The sequence below is a fragment of the Cervus elaphus genome, chromosome 11 (assembly GCF_910594005.1).
Source record: "Cervus elaphus chromosome 11, mCerEla1.1, whole genome shotgun sequence".
Lineage (NCBI taxonomy): Eukaryota > Metazoa > Chordata > Mammalia > Artiodactyla > Cervidae > Cervus > Cervus elaphus.
Window position 1 is genome coordinate 87202823 of NC_057825.1, and position 23526 is coordinate 87226348.

Genomic DNA, 23526 nt, shown 5'->3' on the forward strand with positions numbered 1-23526 from the left:
TTCACATAGTAGATCTAAAACACTTGCCAGCAGCATAACCCAGGAAAGTGACTGTGACTGGCTGCAATGGTTTGTGTGTGCCAACTTGACTGGGCCATGGTAACCCAGATATCTGGTCAAAGACAGGTCTCAATGTTGATGTGAAAGTATTCTGCACATGAGATTAACATTTAAGTCAATAGATTTTGAGTCAAGCAGATGACTCTAGAATGTGGGTTGTCCTTATCCAAGGAGTCGAGGTCCTTAGGAGAAAAGGCTGATCTCCTCAGAGTTAGAAGATATTTTGCCAGCAGACGACCTTCAAACTCTGACTGCAACATTAACCCTTCTCTGGGTCTTCCCTTCCCTGCCCGCCTACACTGAAGATTTGGGGCTTGCCAACTTACTCCTTGGAAGGAAAGTTATGACCAACCTAGACAGCTAATTAAAAAGCAGAGACATTACTTTGTCAACAAAGGTCCGTCTAGTCAAGGCTATGGTTTTTACAGTGGCATGTATGGATGTGAGAGTTGGACTATAAAGAAAGCTGAGTGCCGAAGAATTGATGCTTTTGAATTGTGGTGTTGGAGCAGACTCTTGAGAGTCCCTTGGAATGCAAAGAAATCCATCCAGTCCATCCTAAAGGAGATCAGTCCTGGGTGTTCATTGGAAGGACTGAAGTTGAAGCTGAAACTCCCATCCTTTGGCCACCTGATGCGAAGAGCTGATTCATTGGGAAAGACCCTGATGCTGCGAAAGATTGAGGGCAGTAGGAGAAGGGGACGACAGAGGATGAGATGGTTGGATGGCATCACCGACTCAATGGACATAAGTGTGAGTAAACTCTGGGAGTTGGTGATGGACAGGGAGGCCTGGCATGCTGTGGTTCATGAGGTCGCAAAGAGTCGGACATGACTGAGCGACTGAACTTCCACAATCACGTGAGCCAATTCCTTCAAAATCCCTTCCCATCCACCCATCCTGCTGGCTCCATACCTCTGGAGAGAAAGTTAATACAGCAGCTGAGCTTCAGCAACTCCCTGACTTATAAGTGACAAGCTCAATGTAGAGACTAGATATATCATATGCTAAACATTTGGTTCAGAGTAGACACAAAACACAGGTCAGCCTCCCTTATTCATAAAACCAGGTATCTCCATCCTCTCAAGGGCTTTGAACACATCCTGATCACTATTTAGTGGCAGAATTTCAACAAACCGAAAATATTCGGAAAAAAAAGATATGAGTGAACTGGAAGAGGGGAGCAGTGGACTGACAGGAGCAGAGGGAGGCCTTCCTAAGGCTTCAAAACTTAGTCCCTCTAGTAAAGCCAAGTTTGCCCAAAACTACTCAAAATGCGGTACAAGGGAGAAGCTTGAGTCTTTTCTCTCCCTTTTCCTACTCACTTTCTGGAGTCTGTGCCAGTCAGCTGTGAAAAATCAAAGGTCACAGAAGTAAAACAAAATGTAGGAGAAGAGTTATTACCCCCAAAAGGATAGTAAATTTCTGAAACGACTGACCATCACTCATACAGCATATATATATGTATGTGTGTGTCTGTCTGTTTCTGTAAGTAGGTTGTATAATCTTAAGAACATATACATAGTTCTAGTATAGTCAGCTCACCAAGGAGTTTGCTCCAAAATTTCTCCTCCGAAGTGTTTGGAATTCACAACACATATTTCCATAGAAACAGTGTCGGATCAACTCACAAGAGCCTATTTTACACACGTGCTGTGTGCTTAGTCACCCAGTCGTGTCTGACTTTTTGCAACCACATGGACTATACAGCCTGCCAGGCCCCTCTGTCCATAGGATTCTCCAGGCAAGAACACCGGAGTGGGTTGCCTTTCCCTTTTACAGGGAATCTTCCCCACCCAGGGACCGAACCCCGGGTCTCCTACATTGCAGCTGGATTTTTTTCTATCATCTGAGCCACCAGAGAAGCCCAATTCACACGTGGCAGGGCTTAATGATAACACTAAGAGCATTAAGTTCTGATCCCAAGAACAAAGGCCATTTAAAGCAGAGCAGAGTTTCCCCAAACCCTGGACACTGGCAAATGGTGACACTGGCCCCTTGCACTGACTTATCCATCTTCACTCCTTTGTGTCCACTCACCTGCATATCCAGGTGGTGACATTTTCTCAGGCACCAGCCCCATTACCCTCACCCTGGTCCCCTAGCCAAGGCCTGTACTCTGAAGGAGCACATTGGGCCTGCTGCCCAAACTCCCAATCAGCAATTCAGTTTTCAAGGGATTAGTATGCATACTGGTGTGTAAGTGAGTGACAAGAGATTGCTGGTTCATTCAAGCGAGTCTCTAGTTGAGATTCCCAGGCATGGCATACACAAGTAAGTAAACTTTTAGGCATTTTATCATATGGAGAATAGTTAATTCCTAAGTATCTTCTCCTGAAAGGTCTCTTTTATAGGTTTTTGTTCTTCCCTCATTTCCTAACACCAAAATTTTCCCTAAGTGCTGGGGTACTGGTGTTTTTTTTCCATGACAGCTTCCAAAGCACTTCAGGCTGGGGGGCGGTATTTCAGGGAATAAGAATCATCAGCTTACAAAGTCATCAAAACTCAACTGTTGTACTTATTTTTATAAAGATTTTTTTAAACTAATCATTTTGGTGTGTTCAAAATGTACTTTATTAAAAACTCTATTTACACTTAAAACTCAACGTTGGTGTGTCAGAACATCAGACCATGTTGCACCCAAACATTTTGCTTCATCCCAAGTACACATAAGAATAAGCTAATAACTAATAAAAAAATCTACTCCTTTGAAGATGGAAGAAAACCCAGGAGGAAGCTAGTGAAAAGTCTTAGGTTACATACCTAAATTTTACTGATGTTCCTATGATTCAAATTTTCAAAAGTATTAATTTATGCCTCCCTCCGGTTTCTAACAGGATGTGATATTTAAAATAGCCTCTATTGTAATACCTAAGTCATCTGTTATTCTTTTATCATTTCAAATGACTTAGCGGCAATTTCACTTATTTCATTAAACACTTCTATAAACCCAGGAATAATACACTACCTGGAATGATGCAACATTGGTATTTCTATTGTCTGAGTACTATCTTTAATCATAGATTGGAAGCCTGGTTGTAAAGGATAATTCATTAATATTAGTATACTACATTTATTATTTAAAATATGATAAACGTGATTAAACATTCTATTGCATCATAAGGATTTACACTATACTCAAAACAAAAGAAAATGAGTATTGCCCAAGATTGCTAAAGGATTGGTGGAAATGGGAATGGGATAGAGTACTGAGGAGGAATTACAAAGCATGCTGATGGGTTCATATATGTCAGTCAGTTCAGTCGCTCAGTCGTGTCCGACTCTTTGCAGCCCCATGGACTGCAGCACGCCAGGCCTCCCTGTCCATCACCATCTCCTGGAGTTTACTCAAACTCATGTCCATTAAGTCAGTGATGCCATCCAACCATCTTATCCTCTGCCATCCCCTTCTCCTCTCACCTTCAATCTCTCCCAGCATCAGGGTCTTTTCAAATAAGTCAGTTCTTCACATCAGGTGGCCAAAGTATTGGAGTTTCAGCTTCAACATCAGTCCTTCCAATGAACATTCACGACTGATCTCCTTTAGGATGGACTGGTTGGATCTCCTTGCAGTCCAAGGGACTTTTAAGAGTCTTCTCCAACACCACAGTTCAAGAGCATCAATTCTTCGGCGCTCAGCTATCTTTATAGTCCAACTCTCACATCCATACATGACCACTGGAAAAACCATAGCCTCAACTAGATGGAACTTTGTTGGCAAAGTAATGTCTCTGCTTTTTAATATGTTTTCTAGGTTGGTCATTACTATTCTTCCAAGGAGTAAGTGGCTTTCTATTTCATGGCTGCAGTCATCATCTGCAGTGATTTTGGAGCCCCAAAAAACAAAGTCTGTCACTGTTTCCCCATCTATTTGCCATGAAGTGATGGGACCGGATGCCATGATCTTTGTTTTCTGAATGTTGAGTTTTAAGCCAACTTTTTCACTCTCTTCTTTCACTTTCATCAAGAGGCTCTTTAGTTCTTCTTTGCTTTCTGCTGTAAGGGTGGTGTCATCTGCATATCTGAGGTTATTGATATTTCTCCCGGCAATCTTGATTCCAGCTTGTGCTTCATCCAGCCCAGCGTTTCTCATGATGTACTCTGCATAGAAGTTAAATAAGCAGGGTGACAATATACAGCCTTGGTGTACTCCTTTTCCTATTTGGAACCAGTCTGTTGTTCCATGTCCAGTTCTAACTGTCACTTCCTGACCTGCATACAGGTTTCTCAAGAGGCAGTCAGGTGGTCTGGTATTCCCATCTCTTCCAGAATTTCCACAGTTTATCGTGATCCACACAGTCAAAGGATTTGGCATAGTCAATAAAGCAGAAATGGATGTTTTTCTGGAACTCTCTTGCTTTATCGATGGTCCAACGGATGTTGGTAATTTGATCTCTGGTTCCTCTGCCTTTTCTAAAACCAGCTTGAACATCTGGAAGTTCACAGTTCACATATTGCTGAAGCCTGGCTTGGAGAATTTTGAGCACTACTTTGCTAGCATGTGAGATGAGTGCAATTGTGCAGTAGTTTGAGCATTCTTTGGCATTTCCTTTCTTTGGGATTGGAATGAAAACTGACCTTTTCCAGTCCTGTGGCCGCTGCTGAGTTTTCCAAATCCGCTGGCATATTGACTGCAGCACTTTCACAGCATCATCTTTTAGGATTTGAAATAGCTCAACTGGAATTCCATCATCTCCACTAGCTTTGTTCATAGTGATGCTTCCTAAGGCCCACTTGACTTCACATTCCAGGATGTCTGGCTCTAGGTGAGTGATCACACCATCGTGATTATCTGGGTCATGAAGATCTTTTTTGTATAGTTCTTCTGTGTATTCTTGCCACCTCTTCTTAATATTTTCTGCATTTGTTAGGTCCATATCATTTCTATCCTTTATTGAACCCATCTTTGCATGAAATGTGCCCTTGGTATCTCTAATTTTCTTGAAGAGATCTCTAGTCTTTCCCATTCTGTTGTTTTCCTCTCTTTCTTTGCACTGATCACTGAGGAAGGCTTTCTCTCCTTGCTATTCTTTGGAACTCTGCATTCAAATGGGTATATCTTTCCTTTTCTCCTTTGCTTTTGGCTTCTCTTCTCTTCTTTTCACAGCTATTTGTAAGGCCTCCTCAGACAGCCATTTTGCTTTTTTGCATTTTTTTTTCTTGGGGATGGTCTTGATCCCTGTCTCTTGTACAGTGTCATGAACCTCTGTCCATAGTTCATCAGCACTCTGTCTATTAGATCTAGTCCCTTAAATCTATGTCTCACTTCTACAATCATTAGGGATTTGATTTAGGTCATACCTGAATGGTCTAGTGGTTTTCCCAAATTTCTTCAATTTAAGTCTGAATTTGGCAACAAGGAGTTCATGATCTGAGAAACAGTCAGCTCCCGGTCTGGTTTTGGCTGACTGTATACAGCTTCTCCATCTTTGGCTGCAAAAAATATAATCAATCTGATTTCAGTGTTGACCATTTGGTGATGTCCATGTCTAGAGTCTTCTCTTGTGTTATTGGAAGAGGGTGTTTGCTACGACCAGTGCATTCTCTTGGCAGAACTCTTTCAACCTTTGCCCTGCTTCATTCTGTACTCCAAGGCCAAATTTGCCTGTTACTCCAGGTGTCTCTTGACTTTCTACTTTTGCATTCCAGTCCCTTATAATGAAAAGGACATCTTTTTGGGGTGTTAATTCTAGAAGGTCTTGTAGGTCTTCACAGAACCATTCAACTTCAGCTTCTTCAGCATTACTGGTCAGGGCATAGACTTGGATTACCGTGATATTGAATGGTTTGCCTTGGAAATGAACAGAGATCTCTGTCATTTTTGAGACTGCATCCAAGTACTGCATTTCAGACTCTTTTTTGGAGTATGATGGCTACTCCATTTCTTCTGAGGGATTCTTTCCCACAGTAGTAGATATAATGGTCATCTGAGTTAAATCCACCCATTCCAGTCCATTTCAGTTTGCTGATTCCTAAAATGTCAACATTCACCCTTGCCATCTCCTGTTTGAGATCTCCACTTCCAATTTGCCTTGATTCATGAACCTAACATTCCAGATTCCTATGCAATATTGCTCTTTATAGCATTGGACCTTGCTTCCACCACCAGTCACATTCACAACTGGGTGTTGGTTTTGCTTTGGCTCCACCTTTTCATTCTTTCTGGAGTTATTTCTCCACTGATCTCCAGTAGCATATTGGGCACCTACCAACCTGGGGAGTTCATCTTTCAGTGTCCTATCTTTTTGCCTTTTCATACTGTTCATGTGGTTCTCAAGGCAGGAACACTGAAGTGGTTTGCCATTCCCTTCTCCAGTGGACCACATTTTTGTCAGAACTCTCCACCATGACCTGTCCATCTTGGGTGGCCCTACACAGCATGGCTCAGAGTTTCATTGAGTTAGACCAGGCTGCTGTCCATGTGATTTTTTTTTTCATTTATTTTTATTAGTTGGAGGCTAATTACTTTACAATATTGTAGTGGTTTTGTCATACATTGACATGAATCAGCCATGGATTTACATGTATTCCCCATCCCAATCCTAGATTGGTTAGTTTGGTTAGTACTCTGTAATTGTGGTTTTCAGTCTGTCTGCCCTCTGATGGAGAAGGATAAGAGGCTTATGCAAGCTTCCTGATGGGATAGACTGACTGAGGGGGATACTGGGTCTTGTTCTGATGGGCGGGGCCATGCTCAGTAAATCTTTAATCCAATTTTAATCCAATTTTCTGTTGATGTGGAAATTTCTGTTGGAGCTGTGTTCCCTCCCTGCTATTTATCTGGGGCCAAACTATGGTGGAGGTAATGAAGATAATGGTGACCTCCCTCAAAAGATCCCATGCATGTACTGTTACAGTCCATGCCCCGAACCCTGCAGCAGGCCACCGGGGACCCACACCTTTACCAGAGACTCCCAGACACCCACAGGAAGTCTCCTGTGGGGTCGCTGTTCCTTTCTCCTGGGTCCTGGTGCACAAGGTTCTGTTTGTGCCCTCCAAGAGTCTATTTCCCAGCCCTATGTAAGTTCTGGCAGCTCTATGGTGGGGTTAATGGTGACTTCCTCCAAGAGAACTTATGCCATACCCACACCCAGAGACCCTGTCCTGCGGCAGACCACTGCCAACTGGAAATGCCACAGTCAGTCAAGAAAACAAATCTTTTGCTCTTGGCAACAGAAATGGGAAAAATCTTCCAAAGTAATAAACATACAGCTCTAAACCCAAGTGTAGTATTGAATCATCACCATATATTCAATACTGATGGTGATTCCATTACAAACCACAGTAAGAAGGGAAGACACTATGGTCCTCACAGTTAAGCTCCCCAATTATACATTAAACAACTTATGAGTTAATTATAGGGTTGTACAACCAATTCTAACACTCTCAAAGGCATGCTGCTCTTATCGATTCAAACATTACTAAACAGACATAAATTAATCTGGTACTTGGAAGAAGTTGAAAACTACAACAGACTTGAGAAGATAGCTAGCCTCTCCTAGTAGTTTGTTTTCACTCCTCCCCCACCCCAGAGACCTCCAATATCCTTACTCACTTCTTGGAGGAAATGCCACATTAGGGTTTCATGTCTTTAAAGCTTAGAGTCCCAGTGGAATGAGTGTTGGGATGCAGGTGTGGGAATCAGGTAACACTGTGAGGAGGAGTCCAACAGATGACTTTACTAAGGAAGTAAGAGCCAGTGGGTAAGAGCCTTTTCAGGAAATGGGCTATTAAAAATCAATTCTGGGAGAACCAAAATTTTAAAAATGACCCTGAGGCCACTGCAGAGTCAGACTAGCTATTATACAGTGAGACGAAACAGTGGCTCCACTAAAATATATGACTTGCTCCTATCAGTTGAGACCAGTTTCCTCTTCCTGATTAAAGGCCCGACTAGTGGCGTGAGACAGTTTCAAATTTGGGCTCTACCACTTATATGCTGTGTTACTTTTGGAAAGATCCTCACCCTCTCTGTGCCTCAATTTCTTCATTTCCCAAACAGGAAGAACAACAATACAAGCCTCACAGAGATCCTGGTAACCATGATATTTGGTAATCCATACAAAGTACTCACCACAGTGCCTGGCACTTAGTAAGTACACGGTAAAGATTACTACACTAGAGTCACCGTTTGGGTTGTTACTGCTTTTATCTGGGAGCAAACACTTGGCACAGATCTGTTAGTGAAGCCTCAAGGCCGTGATGCTATGCAGTCACTAAGTGAGGAAAACTAGGGGTCTAAGCTGAGACAGCCACAGCAGAGGCTGGAGGAAAGGAAAAAACACAAAACAGATTATGAAGATTTAATGACTTTCTTGAAGACCAAAGGAGATAAGAGAGTCAGGGGTGACAAAGAGGCCCCCAGCCTCACTTCTGGGGAAGAACAATCTTACCATGGACAAAACCACCAGGTCAGGAAGGAAAGCCCATTTTGCTCTCTCTGCTAGAGAGATCTTGGTGGTCATCTACCCTATCGGTTTTACAAAAACACATCTAGAACTATGAGATCCAATTCATTAGCCCCTGCCCACATACTGCTCGTTTGATAAAATTTGAATGAAATACTGCTCAATGTTATGTAGCAGCCTATGAATGGGAGAGGAGTTTGGATGAGAATGGATACATGTATGTATGTATGGCTGAGTCCCTCGGCTGTTCACCTGAAACTATCACAACATCGTTAATTAGCTACACGCCAATATGAAATGAAAAGTTACAGATACAATTAAAAATTCAATCTTTTTGGCACACCAGCCACCTATGACTAGTGTCTATCACCTCAGACAATGCAGATACAGAACATTTCCATCATCACAAAAAAGTTCTATTGGACGGCACTGATCTAGCCCAAAAGTCTGAAATCTTTCTCTGTGAAAGGCAAGACAAACATTTTAGGCTCTGTGGTCCATATGGTCTCTATTGCAACTTCTCAGCTCTGCCAACGGCTTTTTCACAGCCTTGGACAGTATGTAAATGAATGGACAAGAATGTGTTCCAATAAAACTATTCACAATAACAGACATTGGGGCACATCTGGCTCATGGGCTATTATTTGCCAATTCCTGATCTAGAACCCTAAATTTAAGGCACAAAACCCAATTCTATAATCTCAAATGTCAAGGATGAGCTATATGATCTTGAAAAGTTACTTAAACTCTCCTGGCTTCAGTTTCCTATTGTGTGAAATAATTCATATCTCAAGGAAGCTGAAGAAACTAAAAAGAAATGCTGTTCATGAATATAACTGGCTTTTCGAAGGAATATGTTCGACATCTCGTGATTTCTAGAGTTAGGGTAGGAGCCCATCTTCCCTCTAACCCTCTATACTGGCCAAGGATATAATGGAACAGCAAACATGCAGGCTCAGAATTCAGATGCTAAAGAGTCTGCCTGCAATGCAGGAGACCTGGGTTCCATCCCTGGGTCAGGAAGGTCCCCTGGAGAAAGAAATGGCAACCCACTCCAGTATTCTTGCCTGGAGAATTCTATGGACAGAGGAGCCTGGTGGGATACAGTCCATGGGGTCGCAGTCAGTCAGACACGACTGACTGACTTTCACTTCACTTTGAACCTGTGGACACACCCTTCCCAGCATTCATCCTAAGAGGTTTCAAGTTTCTGAAGAAAATTAATTGTAGTTTAAAAAGTCAGAAAGCTTCCCTAGTCACTCTTCACAGGTTATTACACTTTTCATGGATGTGCTCTGAGAGTCAGCCTTCCCCACAGATAGGTAGAAGCAGGTCTAGAGAATGCTACTGCAGCAGAGGCCTGATCCACAGATGCAGAGGTCGGAGGCAGCCAAGGCCGGATCCCTCCTACCTTCCTTTCAGCTTGGCTAAGTCAAGCACAGCGAGCGGGCAAGGAGAGAAAGTGAAGTGGTTGCAACCTTTGGCTGAAGTCAAGGAATTCTGAGGGTGTTCACCTCAGCGTATTCGAGAACAGGGAGAGCTTCCCACTGCTCCTCGGCCACTGCCAACTGCATTTCTCTGAGTTCACAGAGTCAGCCACACCTTTTACGGCCTGGATATGCCCTAGATTCATGCTGCCTGAGCAAACACGGCCAATCACCTCCATCTGCTTCCACCATCTATCCGAGGCTGTTTTTCTATCTTGCAAGAGCATTTGTTTCTAACGATATTGCTCAGTGCCCTTGTGCGTCAGAGCGCGTGTGTGGCCCCCGGTCTCCTCCTGCTATTTCCTCCACGACTATCAAAGGTACCACCACCCTGCCAGTATTTTTCTCCCCTATGTTATAAGTATCTCACTCCAATATTCTTGCCTGGAGAATTCCATGGACAGAGGAGCCTGGTGGGCTACAGTCCATGGGATCACAAAGAGTTGGACACGACTGAGCGACTAATACACGTACACGTTGTTAAGTATCACCTTCTCCCCTCTTTCTTTCTCACGACATTCTTTCTCTTCAGACTTCCCCCATCGACTTGTTCAAAGTATAGTTCACCCACACATCGGACTAGATTGAACAAAGTCACAAATCCTAAAGGACTCTACATATTTCTGTGATATTACATGTGGTAAATTCAGAGGAAAGAGAAATAAATCTGCCCACTCAACGCTGGTAAGAGCCCAAGTTTTAACTTCAAACTCTAAACTGGAACACTTAACTAGCAACAAACATCTCCTAATACTTATCATTTCAGCTGTTGTAGCTGAACCATAAAATTGAATTATTTATTTTTCAAATACGAATGGACGGCTGTTTAATAAGTTCAGTATTATCTGGGCAATGACAAGGAAAATAAATGCTAAGGAAATGTGTAAGTGTTTCAAAAATCTCATTGGCAGGTTCCCGCAATCTCATTAAAACCTGGATGTCTGCCCTTAGCTCTAGACATCAGATCTAGTCAAATAAAACACTTTGTGACCAGTCCTCCAAGTTTACCTAATCTACAACGTTCAACGTAGCCATTTTAACCAGACTACAAATCAATTTAACAGAAAAATTCACAACTCTATATCCAAACTCTAAAAATCTTTTACGCTTAAATTATAAAAATATATTTATAATACTTACTCATGTAATTCCAATCACCCAGAAATTATCCCTAAATTATCTGGATATTGTCAACAATGTGATTTTTGGCATGAAATTTCCAAATCCTTGCATCAATTTGCAAATGTACCTTGTATGCAAGTGTAATTTCACAGTCTGATTTCTCCACCCATCAAAAAAGCCCTATAATTAGTAGGAATCTGTCTGCAGTGTGATCAGAACTGTCTGTGAAAGAACACGGAAGAAAGAATTTACATGCAAAATTTCCTAATCTGCATTTGACAGGTTTTAAAGGAAAATAATAGTAATTACTAACAATGTTCCAAAACCCTCAATGAACTCATCTAAAAGTAATGAATGAAGTTGTCATTTTATTTTACTACATCTGTCTTTACCATTTCTACCCATCAGCTTAGGGCACAGAGTTAAGAGATGCACAGTTAAAAACAAATGATAGTACCTTCATGGAAAAAAAAAATGTCTTGAAGATACAGCAAATTTAAAACTGGGGATCAGAAAGATACCAAATAACAAATATCAAAGCCACATTAAAAAAAATAGGTGAATAAAAATAGAAACCCAGCAAGACAAAAATTAATGAAGAATTGCTCATAATATTATCTTGACAACTTTCTGCCACGCATTAGTTTAAAATGTTTAACATTTAATTGTATATGACTTTGAAAAATCTGTTGTTTACCTACTTTGTAACAATGGGCACAAATACCTTAAAAATTTGGCTTCCCTGGTGGCTCAGATGGTAAAGAATTGCCTGCAATGCAGGAGACCAGGATTGATACCTGGGTGGGGATGATCCCCTGAAGGAAATGGCAACCCTCTCCAGTATTCTTGCCTAGCCCTTCCATGGATAGAGCCTGGTCAGCTACAGTCCATGGCGTCACAAAGAGTCGGACATGACTGAGTGACTTTCACTTTCACTTTTCACCTTAAAAAATAAGGTAGTCTTAAAAAAAAATCTCTGTGTTTGAGCACTTTACATCTAAAATGCATGCATCTCTAATTGTCAGGTGATCTGTAATGACTACACTGGATTGGGTTTTGTGGCAAGAGTGTCTTTTTGAAGAAACTACATTTTCCATACCAGTGTTAGAACGTACAGAAGGTTTGATGGAGGATCTTTATCCTTACCAAGTCGAAGAAAAATTGTAGAGACAGATTCGTAAAGCAAAATAGTTTAACTTTAGGGATACAATTTGGTGGTTTTTAAGGACAACAGAATAGAACATTTGAAATTAGAACTGAATAAAAAGTCTGAAACACAGGGCCTTGCTAACTATTTCCCAGACTCTTCCAACCAACAAAGTACAGCGAAACCTCATTAAATCAGACACAAGTGACTCAGAATTTGGACTAATTAAAGACAGAAGCTGGAACAAAGTTTAACTCCACCTAAATAATGCTTAAAATACTCATGAAGGAAAAATCTGTTTTCATCTCTTAGGTATGCTAATTTTAATCAACTGTTTTCTTTGCATTAAAGTATCTTTTCTCTGTGTGCCTGCTCTTTTTCTTGAGTTTTAGCTTTCATTTTCTTCTGACCACAATAAAAATGAAAAGGCTTCATAACAGATTTACTCCAGTATATCAGGCCACCTCATCCCTCTTATCATTTTAATGACATCTTCCTGCATATTTACAATATTTGGTTGACCACCAAGCTGTTACCTTCTTTTGGATTCTCCTCCCACACCCTCTCAAAGCAAAATAAAACGAAACAAAAAATCTGATCCAAAATAGGAATAAAAAGTGATCATTACTTACGAATACAACTTGAAAAGGTAGGATCTGGCCCAAATCCCATTTTGCAGGTACATCTGTAGCTGCCCATGGTATTCAAACACTCACCATTAGGGCACACACCCTGTAGTTGGCATTCATTAATATCTGCAGGAAAACAACTCTTTTAGAAGGAGAAGTCAAGCACTGTTGAACAGATTCTAGCTGTAAAATGCATACCCCCCCTCTTTTTTTGTTCCCCCACTATAATATCTCTCAGTTACGGTAAGTATGAGATGCTAGCAGCTTTTAATGCATTAGCAGTTTAATCAAATCAAACATTTACTGAGCATCTACAATTTAGCAAATATTTACTATGAGCCTATTAGGTACCTGGTTCAATTCTAGACACTAGAGCCTTACCACTGAATAAAACTGACAAAAGATCCCAGCCTTTACAAATCTTCTATTTTAGTGTCTGTGTTATTAAGTATTATAGAGCATGCAGGTAAGGCAAAGACCCTTGCCCTGGAGATTTTATATAACTATGTAAAAATTAAAGAACTGAAAATCAGTCAAGTTATCACCATCAGAAGAAAGGTCATAAGCCTGAACAAGTTATACCATGAGATTGCCTATCTAGACAAGTAAGAGCCATGAGTGGAGGGTGCAGGTAAGGGAGACTGCAGCCTGGCAAAGGAGGCGAGACTTCAGCAGGTAGTGAATCTGCGGGGGAGCCAAAGGCATGGGCAGGAAAGGGTGAATGATCTGCATGGGTGGACACGAACATGAGCACAGAGACGAGAAAGAAAGGGGATCAGGAAATCATGAGTCAAATCATCGGCTGGAAAAGAAGTTTCAGAAAGGTGAATAGCTGGAAAAAGAGCTGGTTAAAGCCAGGCTAGGTTTGGATTCAATTTTACGAAAACAGAGAAATATACTAAAGGTTTGTGAGCAGGAGGAAGACGTAATCAATGGCAGGCTGTAGGGAATGCATCTGGCCAGCACATGGCTTGGTGAGACGAGATTTAAAGTTTGATCGCTGAAGGAATAATGCAAGTATGAGACTGGTGACAAGCCAGGTTGGTGACAGTGAGAATAATCAGAAAGAGAAGGAATGAAGTATTTTTTGTATTTTTGGAAGGAACAACTGACAATGCATGGTGTTCGGTATTTGACTAGCCAACACAGCACTGGACAGGAAGAGGGTCAAAGATGCCTGCAAGGCTTCTAATCTGAGCAAAGAGGAAAAGACATTGTTGGTTTTGTGCAAAGTTCTGTGAAGGCAAGAGGCAGATGAAGAGATAAGTTTGACACTACAAGGTCACACTGGGATATTCAAGTATAATTATCCAGCTGCAGCAGCAGATTCAGGAATAAAGTGAAAGGAGTTACGGCTAGAAATAGAGACTTATGATCATCTACATAGGGTGACTGCTATGGTCTCAATGTTTTGCGCCCCACCCCACCAAATCTGTTGAAATCCTAACCCTCCCCCAAAGGTGACAGTGTTAGGGCTTCCCGGTGGCTCCACAGTAAAGAATCCGCCTGCCAATGCAGGAGACACGGGTTCGATCCCTGGTCCAGGAAGATCCCACATGCTGCAGAGCAACTTAGCCCATGCACCACAACTACTGAGGGCTATGCTCTAGAGCCCCAGAGCTGCAACTACTGAAGCCCATTCACCTGCTCCGGAGCCGAGGAGTTGCAACAAGAGAAGTCACTGCAATGAGAAGCCTGCACAAAACTAGAGAGTAGCCCCCACTAGCCACAACTAGAGAAAAGCTGGCATAGCAACAAAGACCCAGCACAGCCAAAAGTAAATAAAATTATTTTTAAAAGATAAATATATTTTTTAAAAAAGAAACAGTATTAGTAGGTGAGGCCTTTGTGGTGTGCTTAAATCATGAGGGAGAAACCCTCAAGAGTGAGATCACTGCCTTATAAAAGGGGCTTCAGGGAAACCCCCAGTCCCTCCCACCATTTTGAGAATACAACACAGACACCTATAATCGGAAGAGGACCCTCACCAGAAGGCGACCATGCTGGTGCCTTGATCTTGGACTTCCCTGCTTCCAGAACTGCAAGCAATAAATACCTGCTGTTTTTAAGCTACCCGGTCAGTGGTATTTTATTATAGTGGCCCAAATGGACTAAGACAGTGACCCACAGGGACGTCAAAATGATTTAGAAGAGGACAGACAAAAATGTGGCAGCTTTTAAAAAAAAAGATCATGGAGTCATTTGCAAAGACAATTAAAAATAAACAGAATGTGACAAGTTAAAATTAAAAAAAAAATTAGAAGTCATCTATCTTATTCAGGGTGACTTATGAAGCTTAATAGCTAACAAACTTGACTCTTAGTGTCTCCATTTCAAATTATACTTACTTCTTACAATCATTAATTCTAATAAAACTAAGGACCTTAAAATGCTAATTTTCTACATTAAAACTGAACACCATGGTAGTAAACAATTACTAGTAAAATCATCACATAAAGGCAGATACAACCTGAAATAAATCATCATTTGCTTATACTTCATATTCAAAGTAGCAAAGACATGTATGTGGATGTATTTTACCTAACATATGCAATTTTAAACTTCAGTGACAATATGATGTTTTCAATGTCATTCAAATAACAACCCATATTTGTTGTATAAATTCTACAGCATTCCAGGTTTGCATCCAGCTGGAAGCTGGTACAGCTAGATGACACCTGGCCCAGCATATGGTCTAGCACCTGCCCATCTCATTCTTGATCAGAGTCTGTGTTTTACTATAAAGCACATTTATGCACAACATGTAATTGAAAACATTCCCCTATAACTCATTCTCCTTAAGAGAAGCACCATAAAGAAGCAGGAAGAGTGCCCAGTCAAGTTGAGGTGTATATGGTATAAGCAAAGCCCTATCGTACATCCCCACTTAAACCTCAAATTTGGGTAACCAGTCAACTGGGTCAAAAAAGATGGACAAAAATCTCTGTTTCCCCTCATGTTCCCATGATGGTGTGATCATCAGCCTTCCTCTTTCTCCAAGTGGACTTGACTCCTAATCATTGGTTGCACCATTACACCATCCATGCTTACCTCTTAGGACCCAGAATCTCCCCTTACCTGGAAGTTTCTATGACAGTCCCATCACAGCCTCCCTGCTGGCTAACCTCCCTCAGGTTAAAGTAGTGTTTCCCGTCCCCCCCACGAAGACATAGATACCTGATACACAACCACTGCCTTATATCCTCATCCAACATCCCCTTTTTGACTCCCAACATTGCCCACCACCTCGACCATGATGCCATGGGAATGGAGGACACAAGTTAGGACATAATCAAAAACACTATGGCTACAGACAGGAAGAAATAGAATGAAGAAGACAAATCATGTAAAACGTTTCCTTTTCTTACCATCTCTATTCTGATCAGCTTGTGCCACCAACACTAGCAACACCACTCCCCCTAATTTTGGATCCAGAAACTCAAAAACATGGACACATGCTAATAGCTTCCAGAAAAACTCCTGTTTCCCTAAGCTGCTTCAATTTCTTTTTATCGTATTCTCTAAAATACCATAAATGAAATTAAATTTCCAAGATTTTTTCTTTCTAAAGTTATATAAAGCTAAGTGTATCAATCTTAAGTATACAGCACATGAGTTCTTTGCATCTGCGTACACGTATATATACACCTGGGTATGTGTATGTGTGTGTGTGCAAACACTGTGTAACCACCATCATTACCGAGCACATTTCACTGCCTCAGAAGGCTCCTTCACGGCCCTTCCCTTTGCCCCCACAGGTAAGTACTATTCTGATTTCCATCATTATTTATTAGTCTCGCCTGTTCTTAAACTTCATACAGAGGAAATATCACTACATATTCTTTTGTCTGACTTTTAATTATTATGCTTATGAGATTCATCAATGTTGCTGTATGCAGTTCATTTTTAATTGCTGTTATCGTTTATTATCTGAGCACAAAGTTAGTTTACCATTCTACTGTTGACAGACATTTGGAGCGTTATTTCCAACCAAGCACCAGTGAACATATATATATACACACACACATACATATATAAAGATATATATATATATATATCTTTTGATAGGCCCAGGTACTCATTTCTCTTGGGAACATATCTAGTAGTAAAATTTCTGAGTCACTAAACAAGGCTCATGTTTACTTTAGTAAATACTGTCAAACAGTTGCCCAAAGCGATTATGTCAAGTTCCATTTCCAGTACTAACTGCTCCACTTCCTCAAGTTATTGCCGGTTTTTTCATTTTAGTCATCGAGAGAGTGTGTAGTGTTATCTCATTGTGGCTTAGACCTGCATTTCCTTTTCATATATTAATTAGCCATTTAGATCTAAAAACAATCTCTTCTAAAATGTAAATACCTATAGGAATGTGGTAGGTCACTTAAGATGGCTTCCCTCTTAGTGCTCAGGGAGAATCAGTTGATTCTCAGAGGAGGATATGCTTGTTCCAAAGGCTGGGAAGCACTCACTGTGGGCACTAAGTAGCTAAACAAACTGTGGTTAGTCCCCCTTGGCCAACAACTGTTCTGCCAAAATTGTCAATAATGCCATCACTGAAAAACACACAAAGAGGGGATGAAAACATGAGCTTATAAGCGCAGAAAGAACCATTCTGACGTGAGGCTGTCTGAGGAATGATGGGGTGGAGGCAGGTGGTGGTTCCATGACAGGATATGGAGGCTTTCATTCGCTCAACTCAGCATCTATACTGTCTACATCTGGATGGTCTCCTACTATCTCTGAGGAGCTTCTCCAGCCTGAGCAAGAAGCAAAGCAGACTAGGTTCCCCAGATTGCTGAGTATGGGGCTCTGTGCTTTGTGATCTGCAGACCAGAGTCCTAGCATCACCATGTCTGACTAGGGCTCTGAGGTAAATTCATCAGATTTAACTGTGATCTGCAGACCCATCCCAGGAGCCTGGGCATCCTGCCTACCTCTTTTAAGCAAGACAGTTCCTTTACATCTGCTTCAAAAACTGAACTTCTAAGATGGTATTTGTCAAGAAAATTTGAACATCACTGACATTGTTTCTGTGAAAAATCACATGCTGGTTTCAACAACTCACAAATAAAAGTTTTAAAAGTATTCCATTCATATACTGTTCATTCCTAATATGCCAAATTTCACATCTAAAAATTGGATAGAAATTCTCTTATCTTTGCCACTTTATTCTTCTATCCCCTGCTTTGTTCCTGACAGGATTATGGGTAGCTAGATAGGGTATACCCTTTGTGTTTAAAAGAAAAAAAAGGACAAAAAACTTATATCCCATTGTTTTTAATTTAGAACTCCAGAAGTGATATGAAACATGAGCAATTATCTAAATGACTTTCTGAGGTACTCAAGTTCTTTAGTTCAGTCACTCAGTAGTGTCCAACTCTTTGCAACCCCATGGACTGCAGAAGGCCAGGCCTCCCAGTTCTAAATAAGCTGAAGGAAAGTAAAGATTCACAAATGAATTAAGAACAAAACTGAAAGTGAACTATCTGGATGTGAGTGGTGTAAGGATTATGCTGAGAGAAGGCATTACCAGGTCAAAGTTTAACAATTTTATGGAATGTAACTGACCCATTATGAATTATAATTCTATTTAGACTACAATTCCTTGGTCTATTTTCTTATTTAAAATTAAATAAAAACTTCTAACTTGATTATAACATCTATAAATTACTTACATTTGACAAATATAACTGCTTCAGAAGTGTCATATTCTATAGGAACAGCCAATTTCCTTTAATGTGTTCTGATTAAATTGAGAGTATTGTGCTTAGTTTAAAAAAACAAAACAATGGTAAACAAATGAATTTGGTCATTGTTTTCCTCTGCGGACCACCAAATTTCTCTGGACAACTGTGGAATTCTATTCTTTGAAATAATGGTGTAACCACTTACAAAAAAACACAGTTCACTGAGTTCAAGAATGAAGGTCAAAATGAATGGCTGAAGGAGCTGGCATTCAGATGGCATATCTCCATCTGAGCTGCAGTGGTGGGCAGTCTAGACACATACGATTTGCAAAAAGGAAAGGAGAAACTCTTCCAGCCCAGTGTGCACCTTTAGAGAAGGCAAAACCAAGGGAGCGGGTACAGCTCGTATGACTGACATACCTCTCCATTCACTTAGAGCATTTATAGCATTCTCTGCCCAGCACAGCCTACCATGAACCTCTGGCCACTTATCAAGTTCACTAATACAAAACTGCTCTTCTTATAAATCTGAAAGAGTTGAACATTGGCAGCATTGCATATTGGGAAGTATGCATAACAAGTGACTGTTTAAACAACCAAATATAACACAGCCTCAGCATTTCAGCACCCAAGAATGATACAGTAACCCAGTACATGAAGCAAGGATCGTCACCATCATCTTTTGCAGATGTATAGCACAACTTCTCTCGAACCATTTTGGACCAAGAGCAACATAACAGTTATTTCCAGCTTACAGACATAACTCGGTCCAAGCTCTTATTTAAAAAAAAAAAAAAAGGGTTAAGGGATAATGGGGAAATCTAACAGGAGAAATATCTCAGTATGACCTACTCTGGTAACTAGGATCTTAAACCATGTCACCGAGAGCAAGGCATTTCTTTTCTCTTGCGCTCACTTTCCTTTCTCACAACACAGATAATCCCCAAGGTTGCTTCCAGCTTAAATAGCCTGACTTCACAACAATCTGCCAGTTGCCAAAGTTAAAAATGCCAAGGAATAAATAAAGTACGACATTTACTGCAGAATATTTATCGTGACTAGTATAAGTACCCTGTGGGAAATAAACACATTTTTACGTATCCATGCTCCTACAGGAAAGTATGTATGTTTTGACGAGTGCTAATTTACTGCCTTTTTAGTGACGCACGTTTCTACAGGAAATGAGGCATGTCCAGTAACCGACAGGAATTAGGCACAGGTGAGAACAGGACGTGCAGATCTTTACACTGCGTGAAAATATGAAGCGCTGTGGAGATTCTGCTGTGTCGACTCTATTTTTGCTGATGGGCAGAAATTCCATCACAATTTAGCAATCTGACTTCCAGTTGAAAGCAGAAAGAAAAGAAAAAAAACACCTCTTGAGGTAAATACTTTTCTTAGCCAGACAGACCATCTGGCTATTCAAGAGGGATCACTTACTTTAGAGAAAGGAGTTCACTCTCTTAGGAGGACATATGTAATTTCTAATCCTTCCTTGCCCCTCTTCCTTCCCAGAAGCAGCTTCACACCAGGTACAATACCCCTGAAGGCAAGTGACAGGGGACACATGTGCTTGAATACTTTTATTTAGGGAATCAATTTCCAGATCTTAAGCCTTCACACGTTTCCTTCTCTGTGCTCAGTCACGTCTCTTTGCCACCCCCATGGACTGTACCCTGCCAGGCTCCTCTGTCTACGGAATTTTCCAGGCAAGGATACTGGAGTGGGTTGCCATTTCCTTGTCTAGAAGTGCTCTAAAATCACATATGCCAATCTCCTTTCCTCTCTCTCCTTTCCTCAGCGTCTACTTTCCCTCCAAGGCACACTTCTTACTCATCCAGAATCTCTCTAGATACACTTTCCTACAACGTGAAATGATCAGACATCAAACAAATGAACAATTCACAAATCTCTCTCCTGAAGGAGAGTCCCAGGACAAGGGATAGTCCTGATCTCTTTCATAAGAAGGTCTGGTTTTGCCAATTATGTTAGATGGCGGACATTATTCATAAACTAAGTAAGCCAACTCCGCTGCTCCAAAGTTTTGATGAAAATGTTTAAAGTCTATATCTAACATCAATGTCAAAAATGAATCTACTATGCCCATTTAATTTTTGACTTTAAAAATGTAGATGTCAGGTTAAAAATGTGTGAACATCTAAATTTTTCAAAATTTAGGAGACAAGGCAACAAAAAAAATGTCTAAAGATCAACATTCTAGAGCAACTTTACCCAAGGTATTTTATATAAAACACAAGCTCTGTGAGACTTCTGCCCAAAGAAGGGTTTTGTGGTTGAATATGATTGAGAAACGTGACATATTCTGTATAATTAGCACACTAAAGACTTTGAGATGTTCTCTGGCGAGGACTCTTGGCTTTCTCTGTTTAACCTGGTGTTCTCCACACATTTGGCCATGGGCTCTTTTTTCACACACCATCTACTAACACCCAGCTGAACTGGTGGTCTGTGGAGCACTTGTGTGAAGTGCTGCTCTCGTGGGTCAGCCCCACAAACTATCATATGGGTCTCCTTGTGGCTGTGTTTCTTTCAAGCTGGGCCCTGATGCAGCTGTTTATAAAACAATCATCAGGCTTCCCTAGTGGCTCAATGGCAAAGAACCCACCTGCAGACACGGGTTCATCTCCTGATCCAGGAAGATCCCACATGCAGTGGAGCAACTAAACCTATGCATCACAGCTATTGAACCTGTCCTCTAGAGTTCATGGACCGAAACTACTGAAACCCACACACCCTAGAGCCTGTACCCCACAGCAAGAGAATCTGCCTCAATGAGAAGTCCATGCACCGCAACTAGAGTAGCTCCTGCTTGCCACAATAGAGAAAAGCCCACACAGCAACAAAGACCCAGCACAGCCAAAAATTAATTAAATTTAAAACACTGAAATCATCTATCATGGGATGGATTCAATCACTGGACTCATCCAAAGGAAGCAAACTACTGTGGAACAATTCCCTGCTGCCCAATCCTTCTGTCTGCGGAGTAACATGATAAAAAGAACTATTAGAGCCCAGAAAACAGTCTGCATTTATTTCTCAATACATGTGTGCTACACATGGAAGATGCGCATCTCTGCTGGTCTTGGATTTCCGACTATAATCTATAGACACTACATTAATTTCTCCTTGAAACATTCATAGTAACATATCTATCATGGGCTTTCCTCATCACTCGTGATTCAACAGGCATCTTCCCATTGAGTTTATTGCTCCCGAGATTAAGGTCAAAGAGAACTATTGGAAAATACAATGTGCTAATGACTCACTTCACCACTGTCTTTCCTGAAGAAAAGTGAATAAAATAAACAGACATTTCCTTTTTGAATCCTATCCCAGTGATAGAGGCATAGTAAGAGGACACATTAGAAAATGATTCTACAATGGATAGGAATGGGTCCCAAACTGATTTTAAATGCTAAAATGATACTCAGGTCTGGATCAAAACTGTTTAAATTCTTACCCAAAATATTGTACCTATTTAGACTACAAAGAGCAGCAGGAGTTCCAAGAGAATGGCTAGGACAGTAAAATAACACCTTCAAATCAGCTAAATATATCAATTGCTTTGGTCATCACTACTGCAAAACATGATTCAGCATCACATTAAGCACCCCCACAATTTCTAGCATTAAATCACTAAATACAGCACAGCTCTGTGATAAATCTGATAGGTAAGTTAAAAGAATTTTAAGCATTTTAAGTACTTTGAATAATTTAATTATCAAGTCTGGTTGACTCCAGCCTTAGTTCATACCTATTATTTTCTACTATAATTTCCCAAATACATAGCAACAGCAATGGATCCTAAGTTTCATTTTTTTCACCCACACTACTCTCCTGTACATATTGTTTATTTCCTCTGGAAAAGAAAGAAACATCACAACAATCAATTCCCTTATGATAATGGAACTAAAGGGAACTACAGAGAAAACACTAACTGTAGCGAATGTTGCATAAACTACAAAATCACAGAAGAATGAAGGGAAAAGGCACTGAAAAACTTTTACATGAAAACATCGATGGATAGTATCACTTCACTAGTCAGCATTCTGAATATTAAGAAAAAGTAGTATTGGCCACTTTCACTATTAAGTGAAAGAAGTCATGAAACATACTGGATAATTTGAAAATTCATAAAGATAACACATCTATGCTTAGAAGAGTTGGCACAGTGATCACTTCTGAAAAAGGGGGATAGGGTAAAAATTGAGAAGAGACAGGGTGGATTTTTGGGTGCAGGGGATCTTCTATTTCTTGATTTGAGTGGTAAGTACAGTTATGTTCATTTTGTGATATTCACTCACTGGGATTTTCACTGTTCTATACATTGGTTACATTACTAACAAAAATTAAATATATAACAAACTACATAATTTCTGATATCAGACTTTTTTCACCAACAACATGGCCTCCTAAGTTTAAACATACAATGACCTCCCAGGCGGCACTAGCAGTAAAGAACCTGCCTGCCAAAGCAGGCAGATGTAAGAGACTTGGGTTCGATCCCTCGGTCGGGAAGATCCCCTGGAGGAGGGCATGGCAATCGACTCCAGTATTCTTGCCTGGAAGGTCCCATGGACAGAGGAGTCTGACAGGCTATCATCCATAGGGTCGCACAGAGTCGGATAGAACTGAAGCGACTGAGCACGCATAACCCCCCAGTGATACAAATACAGATCTTCATTTCCCTTTTTCTCAAGCAAGATATAAGCCATCAAGGTGTTACAGAATGATTTCTAAAATAGGCCCAATTCTCTACCTCTCTCTGTATCTATCACCTTGTCTACATGACTTTGTGGTTTCTCCCAGTAAAAGGTAGAGTCTTTTCCCCACTCCCTGAATGCAGGTTGGCCTTATGACTTCCTTCAGCTACTAGAATACAGCTGAAGTGGCACTGTGTCAATCCCAAATCGAGGCCTGAAAAGTTTTAGATGAGAAGAAAGCTGAGCCATCCTAACGGAAGCC

At 40.8% G+C, this 23526-nt stretch overlaps 1 protein-coding gene across 14 annotated transcripts in view; it reads right to left on the reverse strand.

The window, feature by feature from the left end:
* LTBP1 (latent transforming growth factor beta binding protein 1) overlaps positions 1-23526 on the reverse strand; it is a 442953-nt gene that overhangs the window by 155190 nt on the left and 264237 nt on the right. For all 14 annotated transcript variants that reach the window (XM_043918271.1, XM_043918275.1, XM_043918274.1 and 11 more), the window contains one exon: positions 12857-12979. In XM_043918271.1, the coding sequence (XP_043774206.1) occupies positions 12857-12979 (123 nt within the window). The remainder of the gene's footprint in view (positions 1-12856; positions 12980-23526) is intronic.